At 42.6% G+C, this 27,267-nt stretch overlaps 1 protein-coding gene across 2 annotated transcripts in view; it reads left to right on the top strand.

Moving 5' to 3' along the window:
• MTERF3 (mitochondrial transcription termination factor 3) overlaps positions 1 to 21,778 on the top strand; it is a 28,008-nt gene extending 6,230 nt beyond the window's left edge. For both annotated transcript variants that reach the window (XM_032763923.2, XM_032763924.2), the window contains exons 3-8: positions 2,533 to 2,685; positions 4,126 to 4,315; positions 10,022 to 10,169; positions 11,171 to 11,242; positions 13,740 to 13,901; positions 21,531 to 21,778. In XM_032763923.2, coding sequence (XP_032619814.1) covers positions 2,533 to 2,685; positions 4,126 to 4,315; positions 10,022 to 10,169; positions 11,171 to 11,242; positions 13,740 to 13,901; positions 21,531 to 21,725 — 920 coding nt within the window. In that variant the 3' untranslated portion in view covers positions 21,726 to 21,778. The remainder of the gene's footprint in view (positions 1 to 2,532; positions 2,686 to 4,125; positions 4,316 to 10,021; positions 10,170 to 11,170; positions 11,243 to 13,739; positions 13,902 to 21,530) is intronic.
• The last annotated feature ends 5,489 nt before the right edge of the window (positions 21,779 to 27,267 follow it).

Genomic DNA, 27,267 nt, shown 5'->3' with positions numbered 1-27,267 from the left:
CATGCACCTTTTCTAACACAGACCAGGACTTTGTGTTTTTAGACATTAAGCCCTACAACCCCTCTGTGAGATATTCCAACTTCCATGGAGTTTTGTCTGTTTATGTCAGGGCTGAATTGGTCCCAGAAATGCAGACAGATATATTAGGATGAAATGGAGAAAAGAGAAACTTCTGCTGGAAAATCATCTAAAACTCTGTAACAGTGAGAGCTCTGTACAGACTGTGGAATAGAGGTGCTAGAGGCCATGTCTCTATTTTTAGGGCATTTAAAACTAGACTCTACAAAGTATGGTAAAATATAAGGAACAATTCTGCAGTTACAGTGGCAGATGGATGATATAACTTGTAACTCTACCTTTTGTTCTGTCTAGCCACACTGGCTATGCACACTGGCTGGATGTTTATGCTAAAACCATCAGTACTGAAAAATTGAAGTGTTGACATACAGAACCTTGTTAGAGGGACACCATCCATTTCATAGCTACTGAATGGATTTTTTTTTAAGAGACAGTTTCAGGGACGCCACTGGTCCTGAGTGTCCATGCCAGTTTGTAGTTTTTCAGTTTTATTTTCTTTAAAAACTAACAATGTAGAACTGATAAATGAAATTGTTTTTAATTGTTCACTTTATTAATGTAACTTCTGTTCACCATTCACTACACTTGCCATATTGTAATTCAAACCCCATTTTAAAACACTCACTCCATCTTGTAAAAGCTTCCTCCAACCTTCATTTTTGCAAACCCTGCTGTAATCTTATTAGTTAGTTTAGATGTGTGAATGAGGCATGTATGGATGATAAAATCAACCTCCAGCCCCAGCCTGTCCTGATGAGGTGAAATTCAACTACCAACGGCTGAAGACCTAGACAACAGTGAAACAAAGTAAAAAGCATCCACCCTAAAAAGAAAAGGACAAAAGAACAACAGAAGGAAGATCAAAGCCAGGTTCAAGGCTGAAAGTCACGCCTGCAATTGACGGGTGATCAATCCAAACCCAAAGGCAGCGTGACACAGCAAGACCTATAGACTTTGAATCCAAACTAAAAGCCTGTAAAAAAGAAGGGTGAGATAAGAGACTTTGGGTAACATTCTGCTGCCAACATGGAGCCAGCCACCTGCTGATTAATTTAACAACAGCAGAATGAAGCAACTCCCATGAACTAACATAGGGAAAAATCCCTATAAAGCTGGACTCTGAAGACTGAGGACTTTGAGTCTATGGTTCTGCTGCCAGCCTCCAGGAGCATCAGGTGCACCTGACCCGGACTCGGCTCCACTCTTGTGTACAGAGTACCTGGCCAGTATTCTGTCACAAGCAACTTTAGGCTGGTAACTATAATATCTACACAGAACTTGTATGAATGATTGTGTGAATGGATATATATATATATATATATATATATAATCATAGGAATAAGTAACCAAACAACATTGTTTGCTGTTATCTTTTATTTTATTATGGTATTTACAATAAATGTGACAAATGTCTTGTCCCCTTTAATAAGATCCTGCTAGTTTTTTATTGGTATAACAACAAAAAAGTTGTTTCTCCCTTATTGTTGTGTGAAAGACCCACACAACTGAACAAACTTTGAAACAGTATGTGAGAAATGCTGACAAGTGTACAAAATGGAAAAAGAGAAGTGTTTTTCTAACTCGTTTCAAGACAGACGTCAAATTACTGTAACAAGAGTAGGTTTAAAAAAAAAAATCAAACAGAAGTGAGAAGGATTGTCTTGTGGTTAAGGCACTAGACTGGGATTCAGGATGTATAGGTTCAGTTCCCAACTCTGCTATAGACTTTGTGTGCAGTCTTGGGTAAGTCACTGTTTCTGTACCTGAATTCCTAATCTGTTAAACAGAGATAACAGTAGTTCTCTGCCTTACAGGGCTGTTGCAAAAAGATGTGCTAATATTCTCCAGGCCTTTATAAATTTAAATGTCTCGACTGATGTGGCTTTTACAACTTCCCTTGTGTGGCTACTACATAATTCAATAGATCTCACTATTAGGAAGCTTTTTGGTGATATTGCTACAGCAGCATCAATCCAAGGACCTTAAGATACATTCGAACTGTTAATTGTGCTTCACTGGCTAGGGGTCTGATATTATCCATATTTGATGGAGAATTGAAGCAAAGATTGAGTGACTTGCCTATGTTGCACTGTAAAGTCCTGCTAATATTAACACACATGCTTAGTTTTAAGCACATGATATTATCACTTGGATGCTTAAAGTTAAGCATGCAAAAAAAACTTTTGCGGGATTAGCAGGAAGTCCTGGCTGAGCTAGGGAAAGTATCGGTCCTTTGAGTTCATCACATTACAGCTAATTGTGTTTCCTGTTGCCTGGTAATCATAGTTGTCTCACAGAAGAAATACCCTAAACAAGTGAAAGCAACAACACTAGTAAAATCATATTTTGAAAATACTTGAATTTCTAGTTCTTGAGACAGACTGGGAAGGTACTGGAAATTCTAACAGTTTGTCAAGAAAATCTATTAACATTTCTCTTATTAATGACTTCTAGTTTGGGAAGATACACCACCTTTGTCTGCTTTGGAGGAGATCTCTGAAGAAGAAGCTGTGCAGATTGTAGCTGAGCCACCCCTGCCCCTTGGTTCTTTCACACTTAGAGATTATGTTGATCGTTCAGAAACTCTGAGCAAATTAGTGCTTTTGGGTAAGTATAATGATGTTTAGGCAGATTATTTGTGCTTGGTGTGTTGAGCATTCTTTAATTTATATTTTGATTTTACTGACTTAGCAGTAAACTTGCAAATCATAATTTTATAGGTGTAGCAATGCACAATCCAAGGTAGAGGGAAGCGATGCAGGACAAATGAACGCAAGTAGAGGCTGTTCATGTGAGTTACCAGCAATGTATGTTAGTTTGGGACAGAATCTGTGTTCCTCAGCTGTTGATCTAGCACAAGCTAGGAGCACTGAGAGCGCATCACCTTCAGCTCCTGGGGGTAGGGAACACCTTGCTGTACTCTAGCAGCCTCTGTCCCTCTGGGCTCACTGAAGAAATGTTAACTGGCTGTGGAGAAGCTGCTACTTTTTCCTTCTTGGTAGGAAGGAAGGTTACCATCATGCAGGGCTCTAGAAGTGAGAAAAATTAAGAGGCAGGACAGGAGAAATGGGGAAAATCCTGGCTCTCAAAAAAGACCTCAAATTGAAAAAGATGCCTGAAGTCAAGGTGATCTCATCCGTCCCTTCTCCATCAACCTTTAAGTGCAAGAAATGCACAGAATAAAAAAATGACTTGTGGGAGGGGAGATCCAAAGAGATTTGGGACTTGTCTACACTATATCAGATAGTTGTAGATTTTAGTCCTCATTAATGTGCCGTGTGCTAATGGTCTGTGTAGGCCCTGCTGCCATGCACTAAAATTTCTCTAGTGTATATTAACGTAGTACTGTTTTAAATGGGACTACATAAGAGTGCATTAGGGAACTTTTAGTGTGTGGCAGCAGGGTCCATATGGACCAGTTAGTGCATGACACAGTAGCACAGACAAAAAGTTACACCCTTTAGTGTGGAATAAAGCCCAGAGAAAAAGGTGAATTGCTGGATTGTTGGGGCAGGTGGGTTTTGTATTAGAATTGCCTTTGGCTAACAATCTAATAATGAGAGCTATTTAGGTTGGTAACCAAAGGCACTTCGCAATACATTTTCCCCCTCATTTACTGTGCCCCTATAAGAAAGAGTTGGGAGATCCCCACCTGCACATACCTCTGGGCAAACAAAATGAGATCCCTGCGCATTGCACAGTTCAGAATATGGTGTGAAATGCACCTTACTATGCTTAACTTCCCTGATTGCAATACTGAAACCTGCTGTCTTTTTATTCAAAAAATAAACTATCTCAATTTTGCTACCAAAATTAGCATTAGAAAGAATTTAGAGCTTGTTTTATCTGGTTCTCTTCTGAATATACAAGCTATTCTGACCATAATATCTTGAGCAATCAAAATATTTTGTCTATATGCACAAAAGTTGTATTCAAGACTTCATACATGCAGTACAGCATGTACTTATGTTTTTTATGAATCTGTTCCTCGTAATTTGTTTAACTAAGCATTCAACTAACATAGTGTATGTGATTTATTTGCTGTAGGAGTTGATTTGTCCAAAGTAGAAAAACGTCCACATGCAGGCCAACTCCTACTGAGACTGGATTTTGAAAAAGATATAAGAAAAAGACTTTTGTTTCTTAAGGATGTGGGTGTAGAAGATCATCAGCTGGGGCCATTCCTGACCCAAAATCCATACATTCTTGCTGTAGACATGGAGGCACTAGAGACAAGGTAGGTCTTTCATGAAACAAGCCCAAGATCCATTAATCCTATGCCTGCTAACTATAATCACATAAACCCAATCCCTTCTACTTTCATTTACCCATCTATAAAATAGGTAAAATATAACAGTGGGATTTTGTTAGGTCTAACATGTAAATGCTTTAAAATCTCAAATGTGGGGGTGGTGCTTGGCGTGCAGGGCCCTAAGTAAAAATCCACATAAAAATGCCTCCCTCCTCATCTAAAGTCACCCAGTTTCTATGCACCTGTGCTACAAACCAGGAAATAAGGCAGCAAGGAAGTGCAGCTTTCTAAACAGGGAGCAGAGAGATGCATTTATAACTGGGGCTGTGCAGCAGGCTGCTGTTGCCAGAGTCAGTCCAGACTGTGGAGAGTAATCGGGATTATGGGGGCTAGGTGCGGGGCCCCTGGGAGTTGGAATCCTACAGTCTCATAGATCTAAGTCTGCCACTACTCAAAGAAGAACAGGAGTACTTATGGCACCTTAGAGACTAACAAATTTATTTGAGCATAAGCTTTCGTGGGCTAAAACTCACTTCATCGGATGCATAGAATGGAACATAACAAAAATTCAAAAACATTTATTAGACTGGGAACCCTACAATTATGACATTTAGGTAGGTGGGAACGTGTGTTTGAAATTACTCTGAGAATGAGAAACTGTAGTTGAGTCACAACAAAATTCTTCTACCTGGCTATTTTGTGGGAGTGAGTCTGACTAGCAGAGGACAGAAAACAAATGAAGAAGCTGGAAAAGTTTGGGCTACTCGCATGCTTTTCCAGGAGCCTGATTTCTATGTCATGCCTACCTGCTAAGATGGCTTACTCAAATCTCTAGACTGATATAGCTAAACCTAGCAGAATTGCAGTTTACAAGCTGCCCCTGGCCAGAGCCGGGTTGGGGAGAGCCATGATGGCAGCCCGGTGGAGCCTGGGTCCCTCCACCTGCCCTGGTGGAGGGCTCAAGCAGCCCCCAGCCCATGTCTGTGTCCCCCAGATGCCCTGGCCAGGGCAGGTGGAGGGACCCTGGCTTCCCACAGTGCAATTCTCCCTGACTTGGCTCCAGCTGGGGTGGGAGTGGCTTGGAGCCACAGCCTGGCCATAGTAAGAGCTGGGCTGGCTGCTGTGGGGAGCCGCGGTGGACCCTCCACCTGCCCAGAGTGTGGGGAGGGCTGAGAGCAGCCCCTGGCTGTGTTCCTGCCTGGCTGAGGGGAGGTGGAGGGTCCGTGACTCCGACATGCCTCTCCCCGACTGGGCTTCAGCATGGGGTTGCCTTGGAGCCTCAGCCCAGCCACGGTAAGTAGAGTCCTGCAAATCTGCTGACAACTGCAGATAATTTTTGCAGCTTGTGGCTCGGCTGCGGATACACATCTTTGGTATCCATGCAGGGCTCTATTAATAGTCCTGCATTTACATGACAATGGCCCTGGTGGTGGATTTCTCAACTCCAAACTGATTCCTGAGTGACCAGTAGCAATCTGATGTTTCAAGTTTCACAGTGCGATCGCCACTCACTTCACTGTCAATGGAGCTCTCATTTTGGTCTTGCTGCACTGGAGAGCTTGGGCAAGGTCAGCACACACATCCAGGAGTGTGGCCTTGCACATCTGAAAGTTCTGCAGCCACTGCTTATCATCCTGTGCCTTAATTACAATGTGATCCAACCAGACAGTGTTTGTTTCTCAGGTCCAGAAGCTGTGTGCCACTTTCTGCAGCTGCTCAGTGAACACCATCAACAACCTTGAATTGGTTCTCGCTTTGTCCCACAGCAATCTGTCCTCCAAGAAATCATCATGTTCCCTGCTGATTCAGCTCTTCTTGCAGCTCTGCAAATACTGGAGTATTGTGTCCCGTGCTTGCAGTGCTCATGAGAAGAGTGCAGAACTGTGTAGGCTCCGTGCTTCTGTTAGTGATGGTGGACAGTGAGGAGGGCCTCACACATCTGTGGAATTTTGAAAAAAGGCATAAAAATTATTATATAGATCCCTGGTTCTCAACCAGGGTGGGGGGCCGTGAGTACGTTTCAGGGGGGCTGCCAAGCAGGGCCATTGTTAGACTTGGTGGGGCCCAGGGCAGAAAGCCGAACCCCCATCGCGTGGGACTGAAACCCGCATGGGCTCTGAGTCCCACCACCCGGGGCTGAAGCTGAAGCCTGAGCAATGTAGCTTTCGCTGGGGCCCCGTGGTGTGGAGCCCCAGGCAATTGCCCTGCTTGATACTCCCTAATGCTGGCCCTGACTTTTATATGCAGAAAACCAGTTATTGTGGCACAGGTGGGCCGTGGAGTTTTTATAGCATGTTAGTGGGGGCCTCAGAAAGAAAAAGGTTGAGAACGCCTGATATAGCTGACATTGTGGGATGGAGACAGTTGCCCACTGGAAAGTTGACCCCTTGCTCCCATATATTCTTACACAACTCATTTGTGCTCCATTATGTGTTGCCAAACTTTCCCAAAAGACATGTGCTGGACAGTGGTGGGTTGCATGCTGCATGGTGCACCGCACCGCATCGATACAAGTACTCCTGGTGAGCACACACAGTGCAGATGCAGGGAGCTAAGTATGCACATGCACAAGCGACATACTAAGTGCTTTGACTTTATGCTGATGTAACTTGCCTCAACCAAAGTTTATAGCGTAAACATGGCCTTACTTTTCTTTACTCAATTTATGCAGTTTGTTTACTGTGGTGAGACAGTTACACTTGGATGCTGAAATAACTAGTCAGTTTCACTTTCTGGCCAAGTTCACCACCCCAGTGCTAAGTTTGTGCAAGTACTGCAGTAGAATAGGCTTTTTTTCTTTATTTAGAAAATTTCCCAGTTTAATTGGTCTAGAAATCAACTTCTTACAAAACCTAACTTGGTTTTGCCTATGCCTGCCTGGATTCTGCACATAGTAAATCTGTCTATCCAATAGAGAAATTCCTGAATGCTAGCATTTAGACTAGAAATGCTAACAGACCTGTATGTACTGCACTGTTGCTAGCTGTCACAAGATTAATACCCTTTTTCCCATGGAGCAGCAATATGTCTATACAGAAAAGACACCTATAGCACATTCAATATGAAACTAGTATTTACTGGTAGAGCTGTGCTGCAGTATGTTTACTTTGAAGGGTCTGCAGCTGCTTCTAATTTTCTCAAGATACTCACTTTAGAGTGATAAAGTCAACCTAGCTCATCTGTGAAGTCAAACTTTCATTTTGGTGAATGTCCTGTAATGCCATTTGGCTTGCAAAGTTTAAAAAAAAAAAAAATACACTCCAATTCATTTTGAATGTACTTAACATTTGATTTGAGTGAGTTTATCTTTTATTTGGTATTCATAAATGCTTGCATAGCACTTTAAAAATAAGTTTTTAGTGCAGAGGATATAGCAGGCTGTATGTTGAATTAATATGTAATGTATCCTTTGAATTAAAGAAGCAATATCACCTATGCCTCAACACTTAAATACAGATGGACACAATATTGGTTACATCACTCTCTGGAATGTTTTATTGTTATGGATCCCATGTTGCCAGGAAACAAAACAAAAGTTTCAATAGATTTGGCATTTATGACTTGAGATAAACACTGTAAAAGTAAAAACATTCCATAATTCATAACAATTCTGACAGTTGCAAATCAGTATCTGTAGTGCAGCTGCATCGAATATGTTTATTTTGAAAGACTGTTAATGGTGACTTGAATCTTTAGCATGCTTTATACAACTGCTGATCTGACAGGGTTGCCAACTCTGACAGGATTATCATGAGTCTTGTTCGTGTCTGTCTTAAAAGTCCCAGCTCTTAGTGTCAGGTGATCACATGCAAATGTCAGCTGTACTTTTTAAATTTGTTTTTAAAGTAAGTTTCTGGCTCTCATGATTTTGCAGAAAAGCATGAAACCTAATGACTCACCAAAGAGAAAGCAAAGGAAAAGAACTCCACAAACCTTTGACTTACATTGTGAAATTTTAAAAACCACTGTGTTTTTTAGAATTTTTGGGATTGGGAATTCTGAGTATATGATATATTTAAACCAGTCTTGAACAATCCATTCGTTAGGGGTAAATAAGAGACTTCTTCTGAAAATTGGAGACCTCTGCCATTAGTTTCTGCAGAATTCTAGGTTTCATTGCAAGGAATATAGTATCTAGCAAATTTGAGTGGAAGAAGTGCAGCAGAGTAAAATTGTGACAGGAAAATCGTTTCTTTTCAGAACCCTATTGGCAACAAACTGACAGGAATTAGGTCAATTTTACTGTGCTGCTTGGGTTGGGACCCCCAACATTACAACACTCTGAAATTTCAGATGTAAACATCTGAAACTGTGAAATTGACTAATTTTAAAATTGATCAAAATGGACTGTCAATTTTGTAGGGTCCTACATATAGTATTTTAGATAGAATTCCATTTTCACTAACTTCAGCAGATGGAGAGGAAATAAACCTCTCTTAAACATAAAAATGTTACTCATAGACTTTAAGGTCAGAAGGTACCATCATGATAATTTAATCTGACCTCCTTCACATTGCAAGCCACAGAACATTACCCATCCACTCCTATAATAGACTCCCTAACCTCTGAGTTACTGAAGTTTTCAAATAATGATTTAAAGACTTCCAAGTTTTAGAGAATCCACCATTTACACTAGTTTAAAGCTGCAAGTGACCTGTATCCCATGCTGCAGAGGAAGATGACACCACTTTCCCTCCCCTCCCCAGTCAGATTGGCAATGCTGCAGAAGAAGGAGAAAGCCCCCTCCCCCATGGTCTTTGCCAATCTGACCTGAGGGAAAATTCCTTCCCAACCCCAGATATGGTGATCAGTTAGACCTTTCAGACCCCCAGCAAGACAGCTGGCAAAGAATTATCTGTAGTAACTCAGAGCCCTCCCCATCTAGTGTCCCACCACCAGATGATGGAAATATTTGCTGCTAGCAGTTGCAGGTCAGCTATGTGCCATTGTATGTAGGCAGTGTCATCATACATTTGTGGAGGGGATGGTATCAAGCTCGGTCTTGAAGCCAGTTAGGTTTTTTGACTCCACTGCTCCCCTTGAAAGGTTGTTGATCAACTGTTTCTGTGTCCTGGCAACCAGATATTTTATAACTAAATCCTGGGGCCAATGACCAAAAGTAGAGATCTGTTATAACAACAATAACTTCTACAGGTCTAAAAATGTTTAATCTACTGTTTTGTGGAAAGTTTCTCCATACATGGCATTGTATGGTATTTCTACTTCTGTGATATTGGCATAATAGGCCTGTGCAAGGGAGGATGGTATTGAGGTCCTTCTTAAGTTTGACCAAAGCAATGAAAATATATTTCATTAAAATAAGCAGAAGGCAATGTATATTGTCATAGCCACATGCCCTGATGTTTATTAGGGTGCTTTTAATCCTGTGAGACAGGCTGGTAGTTAAGCAGATAACTATTTTAACCTGTATTTTAAGTACAGCTGGAAAGAATTAAAATCTGTCTTCAGTACTGACATTTTGCTCTCATATTTTGCTTATAGTTAATTGGAAGGGATGGTATTTTCCTTTTATGATAACAGCAGACTTTTCCCCCTTAATTATTTCTGGCAGGGTTGTATGTTAATATTAAAACATCTGTCTGTTTGCAAGATATCACTGAGGAATTTGAGCAACTAGATGAATAAATGGAAGCAAAAAATGTTCATCACTGATTGTTTGCTCTTTCCTAGAGTGGCTTACCTAAAATCAAAAAAATTTGGTAAGGAAGCGGTTGCACAGATGGTCTCGAGAGCTCCATTTTTACTGTCTTTTTCAGTGGAAAGATTGGATAATAGGTTGGGTTTCTTCCAAAAAGAACTTGGACTAAGTGTGCAAAAGGTAAATAATATACCCCTACATACTTGTTAGTGAAAGTAGGCTAGAATTGAAATATAGGTGCTCATAGATAACCTCAAAATACTTATAGTGTACGTGCAAGGTTATTGATTGTCACTCTCACGCTGTTGCTGAAGACATGACTTTAACTCCCCCAGGCAGGTAGCTTGAATCTTTAACACCAAGGATCCCAAAATACTGCCTCTGAAGGCAGTACATCTGTGAACAGTGTCAAATGTATATACAACTTTATCATCTGATGCAGCATCAGAGGATTGATCCTACTGCTAAAACAGTAAATAAAACAACTGACTTCATCTTTTTTTAAAATTCTGCAATATAACAAGGGCCTTAAGTACATCATATAGTATACAAATACCATACCGGCATAATCTCCTAACAATGTGTTTAGCCCAGAAACCTATTGGATGTACTCTGCATGGTTGCACAGGAGACCAGATTAGATGCTTGGTTCCTTGCTTTATGGTCTTCAAGGCATTAGCAGTCTGTTCAGTCTTCTGATGTATGTAGGAGTTGAGTTAATTACTTCATTCAATGGCTAATCCTTAATTATCAGCCTCCAAAGGGTGTCCTCTGCTCTTTGGCTAGAAAGATAACTGTCAAAGGATATGGAGTTCAAAATGCCTTTGTCCGTAGGCCTATTTTAATCTCATCTTCCTGTGTTTCACCATACCTTTTCAATCCCATCCTTTTCTGAATGGTAAAATTTGACTCCAGCTATTTTTTAGTACCTTTTCCTCTTTTTTTTTTTTTTTTTTTTTTTTCCCTGTCTTTTCAGACTCTCTAATCCTGGTACTGGAGATATAATGAATTTTCAAGTGAAAGAATTAAGTTCCTCAGACTAGAATTGAAATTCAGGAGCATATGTGTGTAAAAATCCAGCAAAACATTTGTGAATTTAAAATATATATCTGATTTACATGGATGGATTTCTAACAGTTGTGGTTTCAATAACAATAATCTTTCCCATTTTTAAATTATAGACCCGAGATTTAGTAGTTCGTCTTCCAAGGCTACTGACTGGCAGTCTTGAGCCTATAAAAGAAAATTGGCAGGTAAACTTAAAAACCATCTGATAAGTCAATATATCATATAGCTATGCTAGTTAAAAATACAGACTTAAAATTCCTTCGATGTAAATTCCACGCAGGAGGTAATGTATTTATGTGAACATCTAAAATAACTTTAAGGATCTTTCTAGTAAAATTGTTTTGGTCTTTAACATTCAGGTTTCAGAGCACATGTGCAATAGCACTTAGTTTTAGTTTTTTAAAATTTTGGATTTAGAGGATTCTCGGGGCATAATTTACTCAGTTAAAAGCCCTGTTGACATCAATGGATATCATTTTCTGAGTAAACAGTGAAAGATTGGGCCGCTATCTTTTCTTAACCAAAGCTGGCAAAAAATATGGTAATTATGCCTGAGGATATAGGAACAAGAAATATGCAGCTGATTATCTTCTCTTGGTAAGATGCTCAGCTGCCAAAAAGTGTATTTGACACCTATTATCTGATAGCAGATGGTCTTGATTAACAATTGTTGGATAAATAACTTGCAATTCCGTAAGGACTTCTTTCCCCTTTGAAAATGTAAGCTGTATATTGCTTTAATTATTGTGCTGTCACACAAGCTAGGGCAACAGCATGATGTGCAGTAATTCAATTTGAGAAATCATATTACCATATAATCCATAAATGAATAAAAATCTATTGTTTTCAGGTAAAATAGCTGCTCTGAAACGCCTGACTATTGGAAATCTGCCAATCAGGAAGGGGTGTGGTGAGGGAGGAGGTTTGGGAAGGAGCAGATTGTTTCAATTAATAGCACTTTCTTTTTAATGAACTTTGAATCCCCAATCTGTGCAAGTAATGTCACAATGAATGTTTTTGAAAAGCCCAAATTTGTGTCTGTCTATCTAATGAAGTACATAGTGTTGCTGTCCTCAGCTTTGTGGATGGGAAGAAACAGTCACTAATTAAATCTAGTAATACTGTGGAGATAAGTCCCCTGAAGGCTAGATAATTCAGGGACTACAAGTGAGATAGTCTTTAATCTTGCAGACTTGATTACAGTCTATAAGTAACTGTATGTGGAGCAAATATTTAATAATGGGCTTTTCAGTCTAACAGAGAGATGTATAACATAATCCAGCGGCTGGAAGCTGAAGCTTGACAAATTCAGACTGGAAATAAGATGTATGTTTTTAATGGTGATAGTAATTAACCATTGGAACAATTGAGCAAGAGTTGTGGTGGATTTTCCATCACTGACCATTTTTAAATCAGAATGGGATATTTTTCTAAGAGAAGTATCGGGGAGTAGCCTTGTTAGTCTGTATCCACAAAAACAACAAAGAGTCCGGTGGCAACTTAAAGACTAACAGATTTATTTGGGCATAAGCTTTCATGGGTAAAAAACCTCACTTCCTCAGATGCGTGGAGAGTCACCGGACTTCTTGTTGTTTTTCTGAGAAAGAGATTCTGGGAATTATTTTGGTGAAGTTCTGTGGTCTGTGTTATACAGAAGTTCAAATTAGAGGATCGTAGAGGTCCCTTCTGGCTTTAGAATCTACTAAACTTTAGATCAGTAGTTCAAATCCAGCCTAGATTGGTAGTGGACAAGAGTTGTTTCCATCAGACAGTTGTTAGATGGTCTGATGATTCTCAGGGCACCCAGAACTGAGAGTCCTCCTGCCTCTGCCATGAGGGTGTCTTGTCTGTGCCTAGCTGGATATTAGCTGCTTAACACAACCAGCCTTTCAGCCACTCAAGTACTCTTCTCTGGGCTATACTAGCTCTGTCTTTGCCTTGCAGGTTTGGTGCATCTGAGTCCCACAGTCTGAAGCGTTCGTCTGTGGTATCCAGCCCATGACACTAGTTAATCACAGAAATGCCAGGCCCTCTGCCCCAAAGGGAGTATAGTGTCCAGTTTACTAGTTTTACCTTAAATCACCGCTCCTGTATAACACACACAACTTGTAGTAAAACAGAAGGTTTATTTAAGAAAGGAGAAAGAGTGTACTAAAGACAAGATGAAGTGATGAAAACAGAAGGTTACAATACAAAACAAAATCAAAGCAACCCTTGGTCTGCACTTATTAGTAGTTACTGTTCCTGTCTAATAAAGTAGTTTTTCTCCCCAAAAAGTTCAATCTGTTGCAGAGCTGGCTGGCTTCACAGGATTGAGAAGCATCCAGTTTTTCATGAGAACACCCCTACTTCTTAAGTTGCCGCCTCAGTAAGGGCTTGTCTGCAGTGCTACAGCGGCTCAGCTGCACCGCTATACCACTTTAGTGAAGATGCTCCTCTGCTGTCAGAGTTTCTCCCATCGGCATAATTAATTCACCTCCCTGAGAGACAGTAGTTTCTCCTGTCGACATAGCACTGTCCACATGTTTGTGGTGGATGCTATAGTTTAGATACCCACAGCTAGATGACCAGTGATTGCAATATCTTAATAGTACAGATAACTTTTTTTTTTTAAATATAACAAGTTTTAGTGATTTGTTAAGAAAAATCTAATTATCGCTGATTTATTATTTCGTTTTTCAGGTGTGCCAGGTTGAACTTGGTTTTCGACGTAATGAAATTCAGCAGATTGTATCTAAAATCCCAAAGATTTTAACTGCAAACAAAAGGAAGCTAACGGAGACTTTTGACTACCTGCACAATGTAATGGGCATTCCCCACCACATCCTTACTAACTTCCCTCAAGTAAGAGATTTAAGAATTGTGGGTTAAAGTGCAATTGCCATCAAAACAAGCAGTTTGATTTCCTTCACTGGGCCAGCACTGAGGGCAAAATTCTACAACTGCCAGAATCCACATGGATTTTTCAAGTGATTTCTAGTAGCAAAAGGTAGTTTGGGGCTTTGCTTAAATTAGAACAATTTTTATTAGTAGTAATTCACTCATGACTAGTTCAGTGGAGCAACAGGCAGATGTGCTAAAGATTTCAATTTGGGAGCTCATTTAGCACTTTTTTCTTCCTTGGTCCAGTGAACATAATAATCTTGTTTTCTATGGTAATGGCAGTGGTGACCTCTACTGGCTGATTTACAAAGTAGGTAAGTACCTGCTACACTGAACACTGTTGTTGGAGTCATCTTCATCTGCACCTCCAGTACTCAGACTGAGGCCATGTCTACACTACGGGATAATATCGAATTAGCTAAAATCAGTTTTATAAAACTGATATTATAAATTCGATTTCATGCGGCCACACTAGGCACAGTAATTCGGCGTTGTGCGTCCATGGTCCGAGGCTAACGTCGATTTCTGAAGCGTTGCATTGTGGGTAGCTCTTCCTAGCTCAGCCCATAGTTCCCCGCAGTCGCCCCGCCCCGGAATTCTGTGGGTGAATCAGTATAGATCGCGGGTGCTTCTGGTATAAGTGGTCATCAGTCATCCTTCCCTCTGGGAAACATCAGCTACAAATCCTTTGCGCCGCTGTTTTTCACCTGGATAATTGGCCCTGCAGACGCCAACGAGCCACAGGCAAACCAATGAGAGGCCCGTCGCAGCTTTTTTTTCCCGGCACCGTATGTGTACTGGATTTGCTGGCCGGAGGACAGGCGAACTCCAGCGCTACAAGCCAGCATTCAACTTTGCTTTTGCAATTGCCTTAGCAGAGATGGTTTACGGTCGGTCCCCTGTTACCGTCTACTGCGCGAGAAACTGGCAATGAGATGAACAGGTCATTCTCTTCAGCCTGCGTACTGTGTCCGCTGCTATCTGTAGTGGCCCCTGCGCTTGAAATCGGCGTCGGGGCCAACGCAAAGACACAAATTGGGAATTGCACTCACTTTGGGAACTGCGAGTCATAATCCCTCCTTATGGTTCCTAAAATAGATGCTCAGTCCTGCAGAATAAGGGCATAGTGTATGAGAGCCAGTGTTATCAAGCACAGGCTGCTTGTGTCAGTATCACAGGGGGTGCCCTGCAACAACCCATCCCATTGCCTTCCTCCCCAACCCACTCTCCTGGGCTACCGGGCAGGTGTACCAAGTCCCCCCCCGCGCCACCTTTGTGTCATGAAGGGTATAGAAAATGCAGGAATAAGAACACCCCACGACTTGTATAGTGAGATAAATTGAGGGAGGCAGCTCTCCCGGGTATGCCAGTCCAAGGCAGTCAGACTTTTCTTACACAGGACAAGGGGGGGCGATGAAGGCGCAGCCCCCGTTGCTTCATGAGAGATGGTTACCCAAGCCGTTCCTATGACCTCCGATCGGGAGTCAGTCCCATATATTTCCCAGGCCGCCCGGCAGCTGTTGTCACTGAGCCAGCCAGGAGCACTTCACGGTCGCTGATGGCTTACGACGGATTTCAGTCATATTGGACTGTCACCACCAGGAGGGGAGAGGAGCGGATACGCTCTTTCACTGCTGCTAGGCATCGCGGTCTTTTTACCAGTCAGCATTCAGTACACATAGGTGACATGACAGAGTAACAGAAACCAATTTTCTCTGTCTTTCTTTTCACGTGGAGGGGGGCGGGGGATGGAAGAGACTGAGGGAGTCGATCCCTGAACCACGCCAGACACTGTGGTTTGAACATAAGACGATTGGCGCTCAGCCCAAGAAGCCAAATTAACTTTGACCTCTTCAGAGACGCGTGGACTGTTGGATCTGGAATCTCTCAGTACCCCCTTATCCATGACGTCCATTGTGAGTCTCTGGCTTCCCGTTACGCTTGTCACGCAGCGCTGTGTATCCTGGAGATTTTTTTTCAACGTTTGGCATTTGCGTGTTCTGTAACGGAGCTCGATACAACAGATTGTCTCCCATACAGCGATCAGATCTAGTATCTCCCATCACGGTCCATGCTGGAGCTCTTTTTGGATTTGAGACTGCATCGCCACCTGTGCTGATCAGAACTCCACGCTGGCCAAACAGGAAATGTAATTCAAAAGTTCGCGGGGCTTTTCCTGTTTACCTGCCCGCTGCATCCGAGTTCAGATTGCTGTCCAGAGCGGTCAGTGTTGCACTGTGGGATACCGCCCGGAGGCCAATGACGTCCATTTCCGTCCACACTAACCGTAATCCGATGTTAATATCGAATTTAGTGCTACTCCTCTCGTCGGGGTGGAGTACAGAAATCGATTTAAAGAGCCCTTTATAGCGATATAAAGGGGGTTGTAGTGTGGATGGGTACAGGGTTAAATCGATTTAACGCCCTTTAAATCGATTTAAACGCGTAGTGTAGACCAGGCCTGTGGCTCGGGAACTGCAAGTGGTTCTTTAACGTCTTCCCTGCATCTCTTTGCAGCACATGATACTAAAACAGTGTGATTTAATTATTAACCAATCAGGATGCTTTTACTATATTATTGTGGAATATTTGGTCATTTTGTTGTGAGAATAATATATACATATAAAAATAGTAAATTAAACAATGAATTCACACTACTGTGGTTCTTTTGGGTAATGTTAATTGCTAATTTGACTCCTGAACCACTGAGGTCTGAGTACCACTGGATCTAAGGTTTTCCTGTCGGTGGGAGAAACAGGAAGGACACTGGAGAAAGTTCAACCTAATTTTTGGAAAATCCAATCCAAAAAATCCAAACCCTCTTCATCAGGTATTTAACTAGTTCTAAAAATGCGGTTCTCGCAATGACTTCTTTCAGATTTGCCCTGTTTCTAAGTTAAGTATTTTATCTGGCAGAAGTTTAATATCATTAAATCGCTTGAATGTAATTTCTTGTATTGCCTTTAGAATGTATATGGCAAGCAACAAAATGTCTTTACTCATCAGTGTACTACTTAAACGGGTTAAAATCTTTACTGAGGTGTATTGCACAAATAGTTGAGTTCCTGATAATTAACTTTTTTTCTACTGCCTTACATTTTCTTTCATCCTAAAAATAAACAGTATATTTAGGGTTTGCTTTACTCACTGCTGAAATGCAGTCATCTCTGAGTGGAACGTGGCAACTTTTTACAAGTGAAACATGTGCAATTTAAAACTGCAAAGGGCAGTCTAAGAAGGAATTAAATGATTGTAGCCATGACTCATGGCTACAATCATTTAATTCCTTCTTAGACTGCCCTTGAAGTAAAAGCCATGGGATGGCTGATCTTAAGAAGTCAAGACCAAACAAAAAGCTAAATTAACAGGTTGTTGGGGAGGATTCTTTCTCTCTCTTTCTCCATCTAGGATCTTGATTACGATTTTTTCCCTCCAAGGTAAAATGACAAAATCTTGTGTGACCTCTCATCACTGCCCGTATCTCCACTCTTCCCTGTCAACATTCTCTAACGGATTCTCAAATAGGGTCATGACCTATCAGGGGCTTCTGAGATTATTGCATGGGGGAGAGGGGGATCGTGAGCTGTCAGCCTCCAGCCCCAAACAGCACTTCACCTCCAGCATTTATAATAGTGTTAAATGTAAAAAAGTGTTTTTAATTTATAAGGGGGGTCATGCTTGGCTTGCTGTGTGAAAGGGGTCACCAGTATAAAAGTTTGAGACCCACTGCTCTAACACTAAGTCCAATGGCCTCAGTATCTATCTCCATATTCATCTTCCTGCCTTTGGTACTATTCACATCATCCCTTAGGTTCATGACTCCATCCCTCTTGGTGGTTCTCCTAACTACATGTTTAGCCATTCTTTCTGCATACATTTTTGAAAGCTTTTTGTCTCTTGTGAATCCCTGAAAGCTCAGTCCTTTGACACATCAACTTTTCCGCCTGAGCTCTATCTTTGGTGGGGCCCTTGCACTCACTATTAACTATTGCCTTTATGCTGATGATTCACAAATATAAACTGTCTCCAGCAGATGAGCCTCATCTTTGCCTCTCCAACATCTCATTTTAGCTAGTGGATCATCACCATTTCAAGCCTCATGCAAAACCAAACACACACACTTTCAAACCAAGACCTCTGTTTCCTCTTTTCCACAACAATTGATGCCACCATCCTCCCTGCCATCTAGGATTATAACTGAAGCTAAGATTTGGTCACAGATATTTTTAGTAAAAGTCACAGACAAGTCATAGGCAATAATGAAAAATTCACAGAAGCCTGTGACCTGTTCTTGACTTTTACTAAAAATATCCATGACAAAATAGGTAGCCTGGGGGGGGGGGGGGGCTTGGCCTCCTCCTGCCCCCTCCCGCAGCAGCCAGGAGTCCTGGGGTTCCCTCTTGCTGCCTGCAGTGGCTGAGAGCTCAGTGGATCACCCCTGCCACCTGTGGTGCATGGGAGCAGTGTGGATCCTTCCTGCCACCTGGGGTGGCTGTGAGCAGCAGGGATTCCCCCTGCTGCCGGGTCCCCCTTGCCACCTGCAGTAGCTAGTAGTGGCGTATCCCTCCTGCCACCGTGGTGGCTGGGAGCTGCAGTGCTCCCCCCGTCACCTGTGGTAGCCGGGAGCTGCAGGACTCCCCGACAGCTTCCTCCCTCCACAGGCTGCAGGGGACCCTGCAGCTCCCAGCTGGCACTAGCTGAAGTCATGGAGGTCTTTGTAAGTCACAGATTCCATGAGCCCGCTGAGACTAAATCACAGCCTTAATTTTAATCGGGCTTATTTTTTTTGTTTCCCTTCCCCCCCCCCCCCACAACATATAGGCCATGTGCAAAAAATCTGCTCCCTCTGTCCTGATGACCAGATTATTTGTCCACACCCTAATTAGCTCCTGGTTGGACTACTACAGTCTCCTCCTCTTAGATCTATTTAGCATCTACTTTTAGTCCATCCAAAATCCCTTTTTGCACTCATTGCTTCCACTGCCTCATCCCCCTCTTGAGATGCTTCACAGCCTCACCATTGTGCTGCACGTGATATTTAAGTGTCATGTCTTTGCTTTTAAGGCCTTTCATCATTCATCCATTATACTCTCTAGGGAGGAAGATGGCAACCTTCATGTGGTCCTGCCTGTGTTTCAGGAGGATCAGAGCCCTCAACATGGCGACTGAATACCATTGACAGCCTTGTGGTCCGAAAAGCAACTCAAGTGACAATCTTAAGTGAAATGGCCCTTTTTGAGGGCAAATATTGAAACACTGGCTTATAGCTCTATGTTTTCCAACTCATTGTAGAAGGGGCCTCTCTCCACTGGAAAATCTGATTACCTGACCAAGCTATTATGCAAACAGAAGACTGATGTCTTCACTTATCTGATAACAAAAAAGCATTGCAATGCCAAATGAAAGAAAACAGATCTCTAACCTGGTTTCTCGTTGTGTCTTCTCTGCCCTCTCCATTCTGCCAATAGCATCAGCTTTCATGCCTCTTGTTCTCCTCTCCCATCTCCTTTCCTTCTTTCATGCTACCTCTTATGCTGGGAATGACCTCCCCAAATCTTTCACCAAGCCCCCCCCTTTGCCTCATTCAAATTGCTCCTAAAAATTCTCTATTCTGCCATCTTGTTTATGAGAAGTGAGGGGGAAAAAAATGACTTTATTAACAACCATTAAAATAGTCTTAATTGTCACACACTCCCTTCTTATTCCCTGTTTCTTATCCCCACTTGGTGCCATGTCCTATTTACATGGTAAGCGTTTGGGGGGCAGGAACATAGGCACTGCCATACCAGAACAGACTAGTGTCCATCTACTCCAATATCACAGAATATCAGGGTTGGAAGGGACCTCAGGAGGTCATCTAGTCCAACCCCCTGCTCAAAGCAGGACTAATCCCCAGACAGATTTTTGTCCCTGATCCCTAAATAGCCCCTCAAGGATTGAGCTCACGACCCTGGGTTTAGCAGGCCAGTGCTCAAACCACTGAGCTATCCCTCCCCCCTCCTGTCTCCAAGAGTGGCCAGAGTAAGAATACCATACCAATACCAGCCTCTTCATAGGAAAGGGGAAGAAGCCCTGCAGTCAGCAGTTCTGGATAATCTGCCCCCAGGTAGTGTCATCTTATCTCCCCTTAAAGAAGTTGAGTGATGCTCTGAAGCATGAGAAATCATATTCCTCACAAAACTCTTGAGTTTGTTTTAATCCATACTGCTATAACTCTGGATACCTTAGCCATATAAAAGCCCAATCCCTATTTGAATCCTATCTACTGCTTGGCCTCAGTGTTATTTTGTGAAAATGAGTTCCACAAGCTCATTGTGTACTGTATGAAATAAACTTCCTTTTATCAGTTTCATTGTCTAGCCCGTTGGTTCTGCATTATAAAAGGTGAATAGCTGTACCTAATCTACCACCACTCTACCATTCATTATTTTGTACTGTAACATATCCTCATCCTCTTATTTGTCTCTTTTCTAAAATACAATCCTAGTCTGAATCTCTTTTCATATGGAAGTTTCTGTTTGCCTGCAATCATTCTTGTTACTTATCTCTGAACCCCCATTTGTGCTATATTCTTTTTTTTGAAATAAGGTGACTGACTAGAACTGAACACAGTATTCCAGGGTAGAGAGTACCATTGATTTATGGGTTAGCATATACAGGGAATGCTGCTTAATAGCAAACCCGATGTTAATAATTTTCAGTTAACAGGAGCTGATTCCATCCCATTACCTTTAATATTAATGGGATTTGAATATTGGTAATAGGCATGCTGCTTACTATTTTTTTTTATTTAATTGGTTGATTGGAATAAAGGCCCCATCCACAGGCAAGTTCACAGGGCTGCAGCCAGGGAAGGAAATCCTAGGGCTGTGTGGTACCTCTTCCTGTGCTCTCCAGGGTACATCCTGACCTGGCACTGGAGTCCCAGGCTTAGCACATCAAAGAGCTTCCTTCTCTGGTGGCAGCCCCCTGCCTTCACAGGAGTTAACCATCTGGGGTGCTTGCATCCCTGCCCACTAGGGAAGCCCCTGCAGGAGTCCTGGTGCTGCAGACTGGGAAGGGAGGTTGTGGGTAGGGCAAGGGAGGTTACAGTCCAAATTTGGGGTTTTCCATGGGGAGGCATGGTACATCTCCAAGTGCTCTCTGGGCTTCATCCTGCATGCACCAGTTGCAGACAGGCTTGCAGTGCTGCAGGCAAGGAAGGCACATTCCAATGCTTTCTTCCCTTGCTGCAGCTCTGCAAACCTACCTTCTGCTTATTGGCAACTTCCAGATAATGACAACTTTTTGCTGGGAACCAAGCAGTTGCTAATAAATGGAATCCACTGTGTGAAGTTACTTTCTTGAGATTTATCTTCACATATTGATTCTCTGTTTAATTCCAACAGTGTTAATTTTAAAAAAAATTGAATGTCATATAGTATCTGGCTCATATACTTAATGAGAAATGGTTTAGAAAAATGGAGGGGGGAAGATGCAAAACTTCCATTTTTTTTTCAGAACTTTTACTTTAGTTGCAAAACTTTTAGTTTTAGATGTACTTATAGAGCCTGAAGCTTATAAAACTCAACCTTTTCTTTTGTTTCCTAGGTTTTCAATTCAAAGCTATTACGAGTCAAAGAAAGACATATGTTTCTTACATTTTTGGGAAGAGCACAGTATGACCCAGCACAGCCCAGCTACATCTCTCTGGACAAACTAGTATCCATGCCCGATGAGGTGTTTTGTACAGAGATTGCCAAAGCCTCAGTAAAGGACTTCGAAAAATTCTTAAAAACACTTTAATTAGTAACACATGTAAAAAGAGAGAATGTTATGAAATAAATGTTTTACAAAAACTGCTCTCTTCTGTCTCTTAACTGCTTATTTACTGGTTTAAAAAGTTATTGCTTATGAAATTACTGCAATGTGTAAGTATAAAGACTAATATATTTTAAATTGATTTAAAATACGGATTTCTTAATGGAAAAGGGTTAAGCAAATGTATGTATAATTATTGATGTAACTCTTGAAATAAAATCCTAATATTCATTCATGATTGGCAATGCAGCCAACTAAGAACACAAACTTATAAAGCATGTTAAAATTTATTTTTTGCTAACTTTTTCACCCACAATTTGTTTGTGTATTGTAAGATGAAAAACTGATCCTATTTTTAGTTTGCTTGGATGGACACAGTTGCACTTTTTGAATGAAACAGATAATGCTGGAACAGGAAGATTATTATTCTATTCAATTCTATTGCACCACCTATACATGCTCTGAGGTGGCTCTCACACCAAAGGAACTTCTTAACACCTTCCAGTAAGCATACATCTTTCTTAAGGTGGGCACTGAGGTTACTCTAACAGTAGCTAGACAGTTAAGCAAATCTGTTCTTTAAAAATATCAAAGTACCAAAGGATAGCAAGTTGGAATTTAATCCATTTACAAAATAGTTAGAAATACTTTGATACGTCACTTGCCAATTTGTGTAGTTTTACAATCTATTTTCCTGTCTTTTTTGTCTTTTCCCTTTTGCTGTGTGAAAGACACAAAATGCTGTTGTGTGTACAAAGTTAACTGAAAAACAAATATTTTCCCCCAACTTTCATGTATAGTAACGTTGGAAAATGTAATACTAGATAAATACATTCAGATGGAAGTGATCTAAACTGACTGCATTCATTAATACAGAATTATAAAAAACAAACACCTTCATTGTCCAAGCTGAATAAAATGCATAAAGTAAATTGAACTAGACAGGACACTTTCTGATCTTGTTTACAGTCAGTATGATTCTTCATGCTAGCACAGTGAGGTAGTGCTTGGCTTATAAATATTAAGTTTAAAAACTAGTTATTTTAATTCAAATTTATTAAAATGCAATGAAAATATTTCCACTGATAGATATATCTATATTTTTAAAGCTAAAATTTGGATCCTAGTTTCTAATAGTTCTCTCCCTTTAAAGCAGTGATACTCAGACTGAAGCTTGGGAGCTTCAAGTGGCTCTTTGCAGCACATGATAATATTTCTAATTAGATTCACAAATCCAGCAACAAAACAGCTTCTACAACACCTCACTGATTACCTAGAAGCCAAAAACACAGTTCCCTTAAAACAATCCAGCCTTAGGCTCCCACCCAGGCAGCCAAATCAAATATGATAAGGATTACTGAAAATCTTATTCATCATATACAAAATTCTATCAATCCCAAAGGATCAAACACATTACCTACCAGGTCAATGAATATTTCAGTTCTAACCTAAATACACGCTTACAGCCAATTCTTATTAACTAAACTAAAATGTACTAAAGAAAAGAGAGAGTATAGGTTAAAAGATCATTATACATACAGATATGAATGAAGTTCTTAGTTTAGTTTCATAGCAGAGATGGTGAGCTTTAGAGTTGCAAAAAGTTTTTTCAGAATAAATTCAATAGGTTATAGTCCAATATCAAGATAACCCAGACTGTAGCTGGGGACCAAAGTCTTGTGACTCAAACTTTCCCTGATGAAGCTTAAGCAGATCTGAAATAACAGGATTATGGACCCAGAGTTCTTTTTATAATTCTCTGGCAGCTTCTTGACAGCAGGTGAATAATAGGTGAAGCATTGTGTCTTTGAAGTAGGCCTACTTGCTAAATATACCAGTAATTAGTTGCATGGATTAGCATAAGGCAACTGTCCATCTTCTGCCATTTACAGGTAGTTTATTACATATTTCAAAGAGAAATAAAGACAATGATGTTGCCATATTCACAGTTCATTTAAATGTTAATATTCTCCTTTGATCTTTGACTCATTAGAACATAGTGACAGACAGGAACCATCTGGTGATACTGTTAATCATCATTTACATCTTTAAAAAGTAGAAGTTTGGTAATTTCATCTGCAAGTTGCTTAAACCTTTCTGGCTCAGTGTCACAATCACAATCATGAGAGCAATCACTGATTTAAAATAAAACAAAATGGATTCTGGAGCACAATTCTGAAGGGTAGAGTGGATTCTGCTGTGGAATTGCAGAATAGACTTGAGCCTGGGGTCTAGCAAGTACCTACCCTTTTAAATGGAGCATGCATAAGAGGGTGGGTTCAAATAAAATGGAGTTATAGTTGCTGGGATTGCCTTAAGTCTACTTTTCTATACCTTCCATGGCTGCCAATGTGAGGAGGAAGACCCTCAGCCCTGGAACCCTGTCTGCAGTGCCTGAGACCTTGTTGGGACAGGGAAGACTCCAATTCTGATTACTCCCAATTCTGTGGGAGATGGGGAGGGAAGAAGAAGGGAGCTGGAGTCCTGAGCTAGGTGGTCTTCTTCAGACTTCCAGGGCTCTGGAAACAATGTGGCGTCAGTATCTTTGGTAAGGAGGGGAAAGGATAAATCTTTTGCTGTGCACAGCTGTGCCACTGCAGCACTTCAGTGTAGACACTGCCTATGCCAACAGGAGGGATTCTCCTACCAGTGTAGGTAATCTACCTCCTCAAGAGGCAGTAGCTAGGTTGACAGAATTCTTCCACTGACCTATTGCTGTCTTCTTGGGGACTTAGACTTGGTCTACATTACAAACTTAGGTTGACATAAGCTGCATTAAGTAGATCTAATAAGGTATGTGTCTACACTACCAAGTCCTTTCCACCAGTCGAAGTGGCCTGTAAAGCTGACATCTGAGCAAGAGGCGTAGCACTTGATTCAACAACCATGAGTCAACATGGGGATAGTGTAGACACTGCACTGTGTAATTCAAATGAATTGGCCTTCAGGTCTCACAGGCCTCTGCGGTGACCACACTGGAGAGCACTTTCAACTCCATTGCACATCAGCCAGGTATGCAGGAAACAGCCACTCCCCTGTTAAAGCCCCGGGAACTTTTGAATTTTCATTTCTTGTTTGATCTGCGTGGAGAACTTGCCAGCACAGCTGATCACAGAGACTCAAGGCCACAAAAACACTACAGCATAGAGTACACAAGAAGTGGTGGATCTTACTGCTATGTGGAGAGAAGAGTCTGTGCAAGCAGAGCTCCAATCCAGCAGAAGAAATGTTGACATCTATGCCAAGATTGCATGGGGTATTCGAGAGAAGGGCTACACCAGGGACACACAGTAGTGCCCCACGAAAATGAAGGAGCTTCAGCAAGCATACCATAAGACAAGGCAGGCAAACAGTTGTTCTGGTTCTGCCCCACAGACATGCCGCTTTTATGAGGAGCTGCATGCCTGCCCCTAAATGCTCTGTGGATACCTCCCAGGAGCCCCAGGCAACCTTGAGCAATGAGGAGGACATTGTTGACAAGGAAGAGGAGCAGCAGAGAGTCCTGTGGCACCTTATAGACTAACAGACGTTTTGGAGCACGAGCTTTCGTGGGTGAATACCCACTTCGTCAGACGCAGGTAGTGGAAATTTCCAGGGGCAGGTATATATATGCTAGCAAGCAAGCTAGAGATAACGAGGTTAGTTCAGTCAGGGAGGGTGAGGCCCTGTTCTAGCAGTAGAGGTGTGAAAACCAAGGGAGGAGAAACTGGTTCTGTAATTGGCAAGCCATGCACAGTCTTTGTTGAGTCCAGAGCTGATAGTGTCAAATTTGCAAATGAACTGAAGCTCAGCAGTTTCTCTTTGAAGTCTGGTCCTGAAGTTTTTTTGCTGCAGGATAGCCACCTTAAGGTCTGCTATAGTGTGGCCAGGGAGGTTGAAGTGCTCTCCTACAGGTTTTTGTATATTGCCATTCCTGATATCTGATTTGTGTCCATTTATCCTTTTCCGTAGTGACTGTCCAGTTTGGCCGATGTACATAGCAGAGGGGCATTGCTGGCATATGATGGCGTATATTACATTGGTGGACGTGCAGGTGAATGAACCAGTGATGGCATGGCTGATCTGGTTAGGTCCTGTGATGGTGTCGCTGCGCTTTTACAGATCCAGACTAACATGGCTACCCCTCTGATACTTGAAGGAAGAGGAGGAGGAAGAGAACGTGAGGCAGGCAAGCGGAAGATCCATTCTCCCTTACAACCAAAAACTGTTTTTAACCCTGCAGCCCATCCCTTCACAGGACCTGCTGATAGTGGAGTATGAGGCCAGGGAAGGCACCTCTGGGGAGTGCACATTTCCAATCAAACTGTACAGATTACATACTATTATTATTTTTAATCTGAACAAAAAAGGAGGTGTAGTGGGAATCGGTGGCCACTCCAACTATACAGAGGGTACTCTCCAAAAAAAGACTGTTTACGTGCACGGGGATGGCCCAGGCATCCTCCATGGAGAGCTCTAGGAAGCTGTCATGGATGTGCTCTGCAATCCTTTGCAGAAGGTTTCTGGAAAGGGCTGACTTATTCCATTCACCAAGGTAGAACACTTTCCCCCGCCATTGCAGTATTAAGAACATCAGCACAGCCATACTGGGTCAGACCAAAGGTCCAGCTAGAGCTCTGTGGTGGACAACTCTGGAGGAGGGAGTGCTGGGCATAAGGGTGGGGCACCGGGCAGGGGGGCAAAGTGGTGGGGGCCCACCCTCAGAGGAAGGGACATGCTCCCAGCACAAGGCTGGGCAGGCCAGCGTGCATCTGACAGCTACAAGTTTGTAAACAGCACCGGGCTGCTGGTCTGCGCAGAGTGGGTCTGCTCCCAGGGTGCCTCATTGCCACCAGGCTGCCCTTCCCTCTGGAGACTGACCATCCCGCCTCCCCCTGCACCTTGCTCCATGGGGGCCCACAAAGTTACAAGTTAATTGGGCCCTGGCAGTAGATCAAATTCAGTCTCTTTGCCCTACTTAGATTGTAGGCGCCTTGGGGCACGGACCGATCGCGCTCAGTTGAGGTGATGCCTAATTCTGTCCCCCGCTGGTCGTCTAAGTGCTGCTGCAATATACAGCGCCCTGCCCAGGCGCGCCCGTGGCTGCAGCCTGCCCCCCTTGCGGGGGCGCGGAACTGGTCGAAGAAACGAGCCACCTAAGCGGCTCCAGCGCGCGGCTGAGCGACGCGCCCCGGCCTGAGCGCTGCCTCCTCGTACGCCTCCGCTTTGCCGGGGAAGGCGCCTCCCGGGCCCGCCAGCGGGGAGCGGGAGCTGTTGCTGCTGCACTTAGCTGGGGTAACGCTGGGCACTGCCGAGCCGCCGGGGCACCCCGGGGCCGCGCTAACGGTCGCCGCCCCGCGGTGCGAGGCGGGGAGCCAGTGGGATCGCAGTAGCCCTGGCGAGGCTCAGCCGGGCGCTCTGCGCGCTCCCGCAGCCCCATCCCCTCTACCCGCCTCGCCCACCGCACCTCAGCGGGTACAGTTACGTTACCCACCCCCACCGGCCCGCAGGTATATTGCGCAAACGGAAAAGAGCCGGCGCAGGTCAC

The sequence above is a fragment of the Chelonoidis abingdonii genome, chromosome 2 (genome assembly GCF_003597395.2).
Source record: "Chelonoidis abingdonii isolate Lonesome George chromosome 2, CheloAbing_2.0, whole genome shotgun sequence".
In the NCBI taxonomy this organism is placed as follows: domain Eukaryota; kingdom Metazoa; phylum Chordata; order Testudines; family Testudinidae; genus Chelonoidis; species Chelonoidis abingdonii.
The sequence above is the reverse complement of the archived record's forward strand: the minus strand, read 5'-3'. Positions and strand labels throughout refer to the sequence as shown.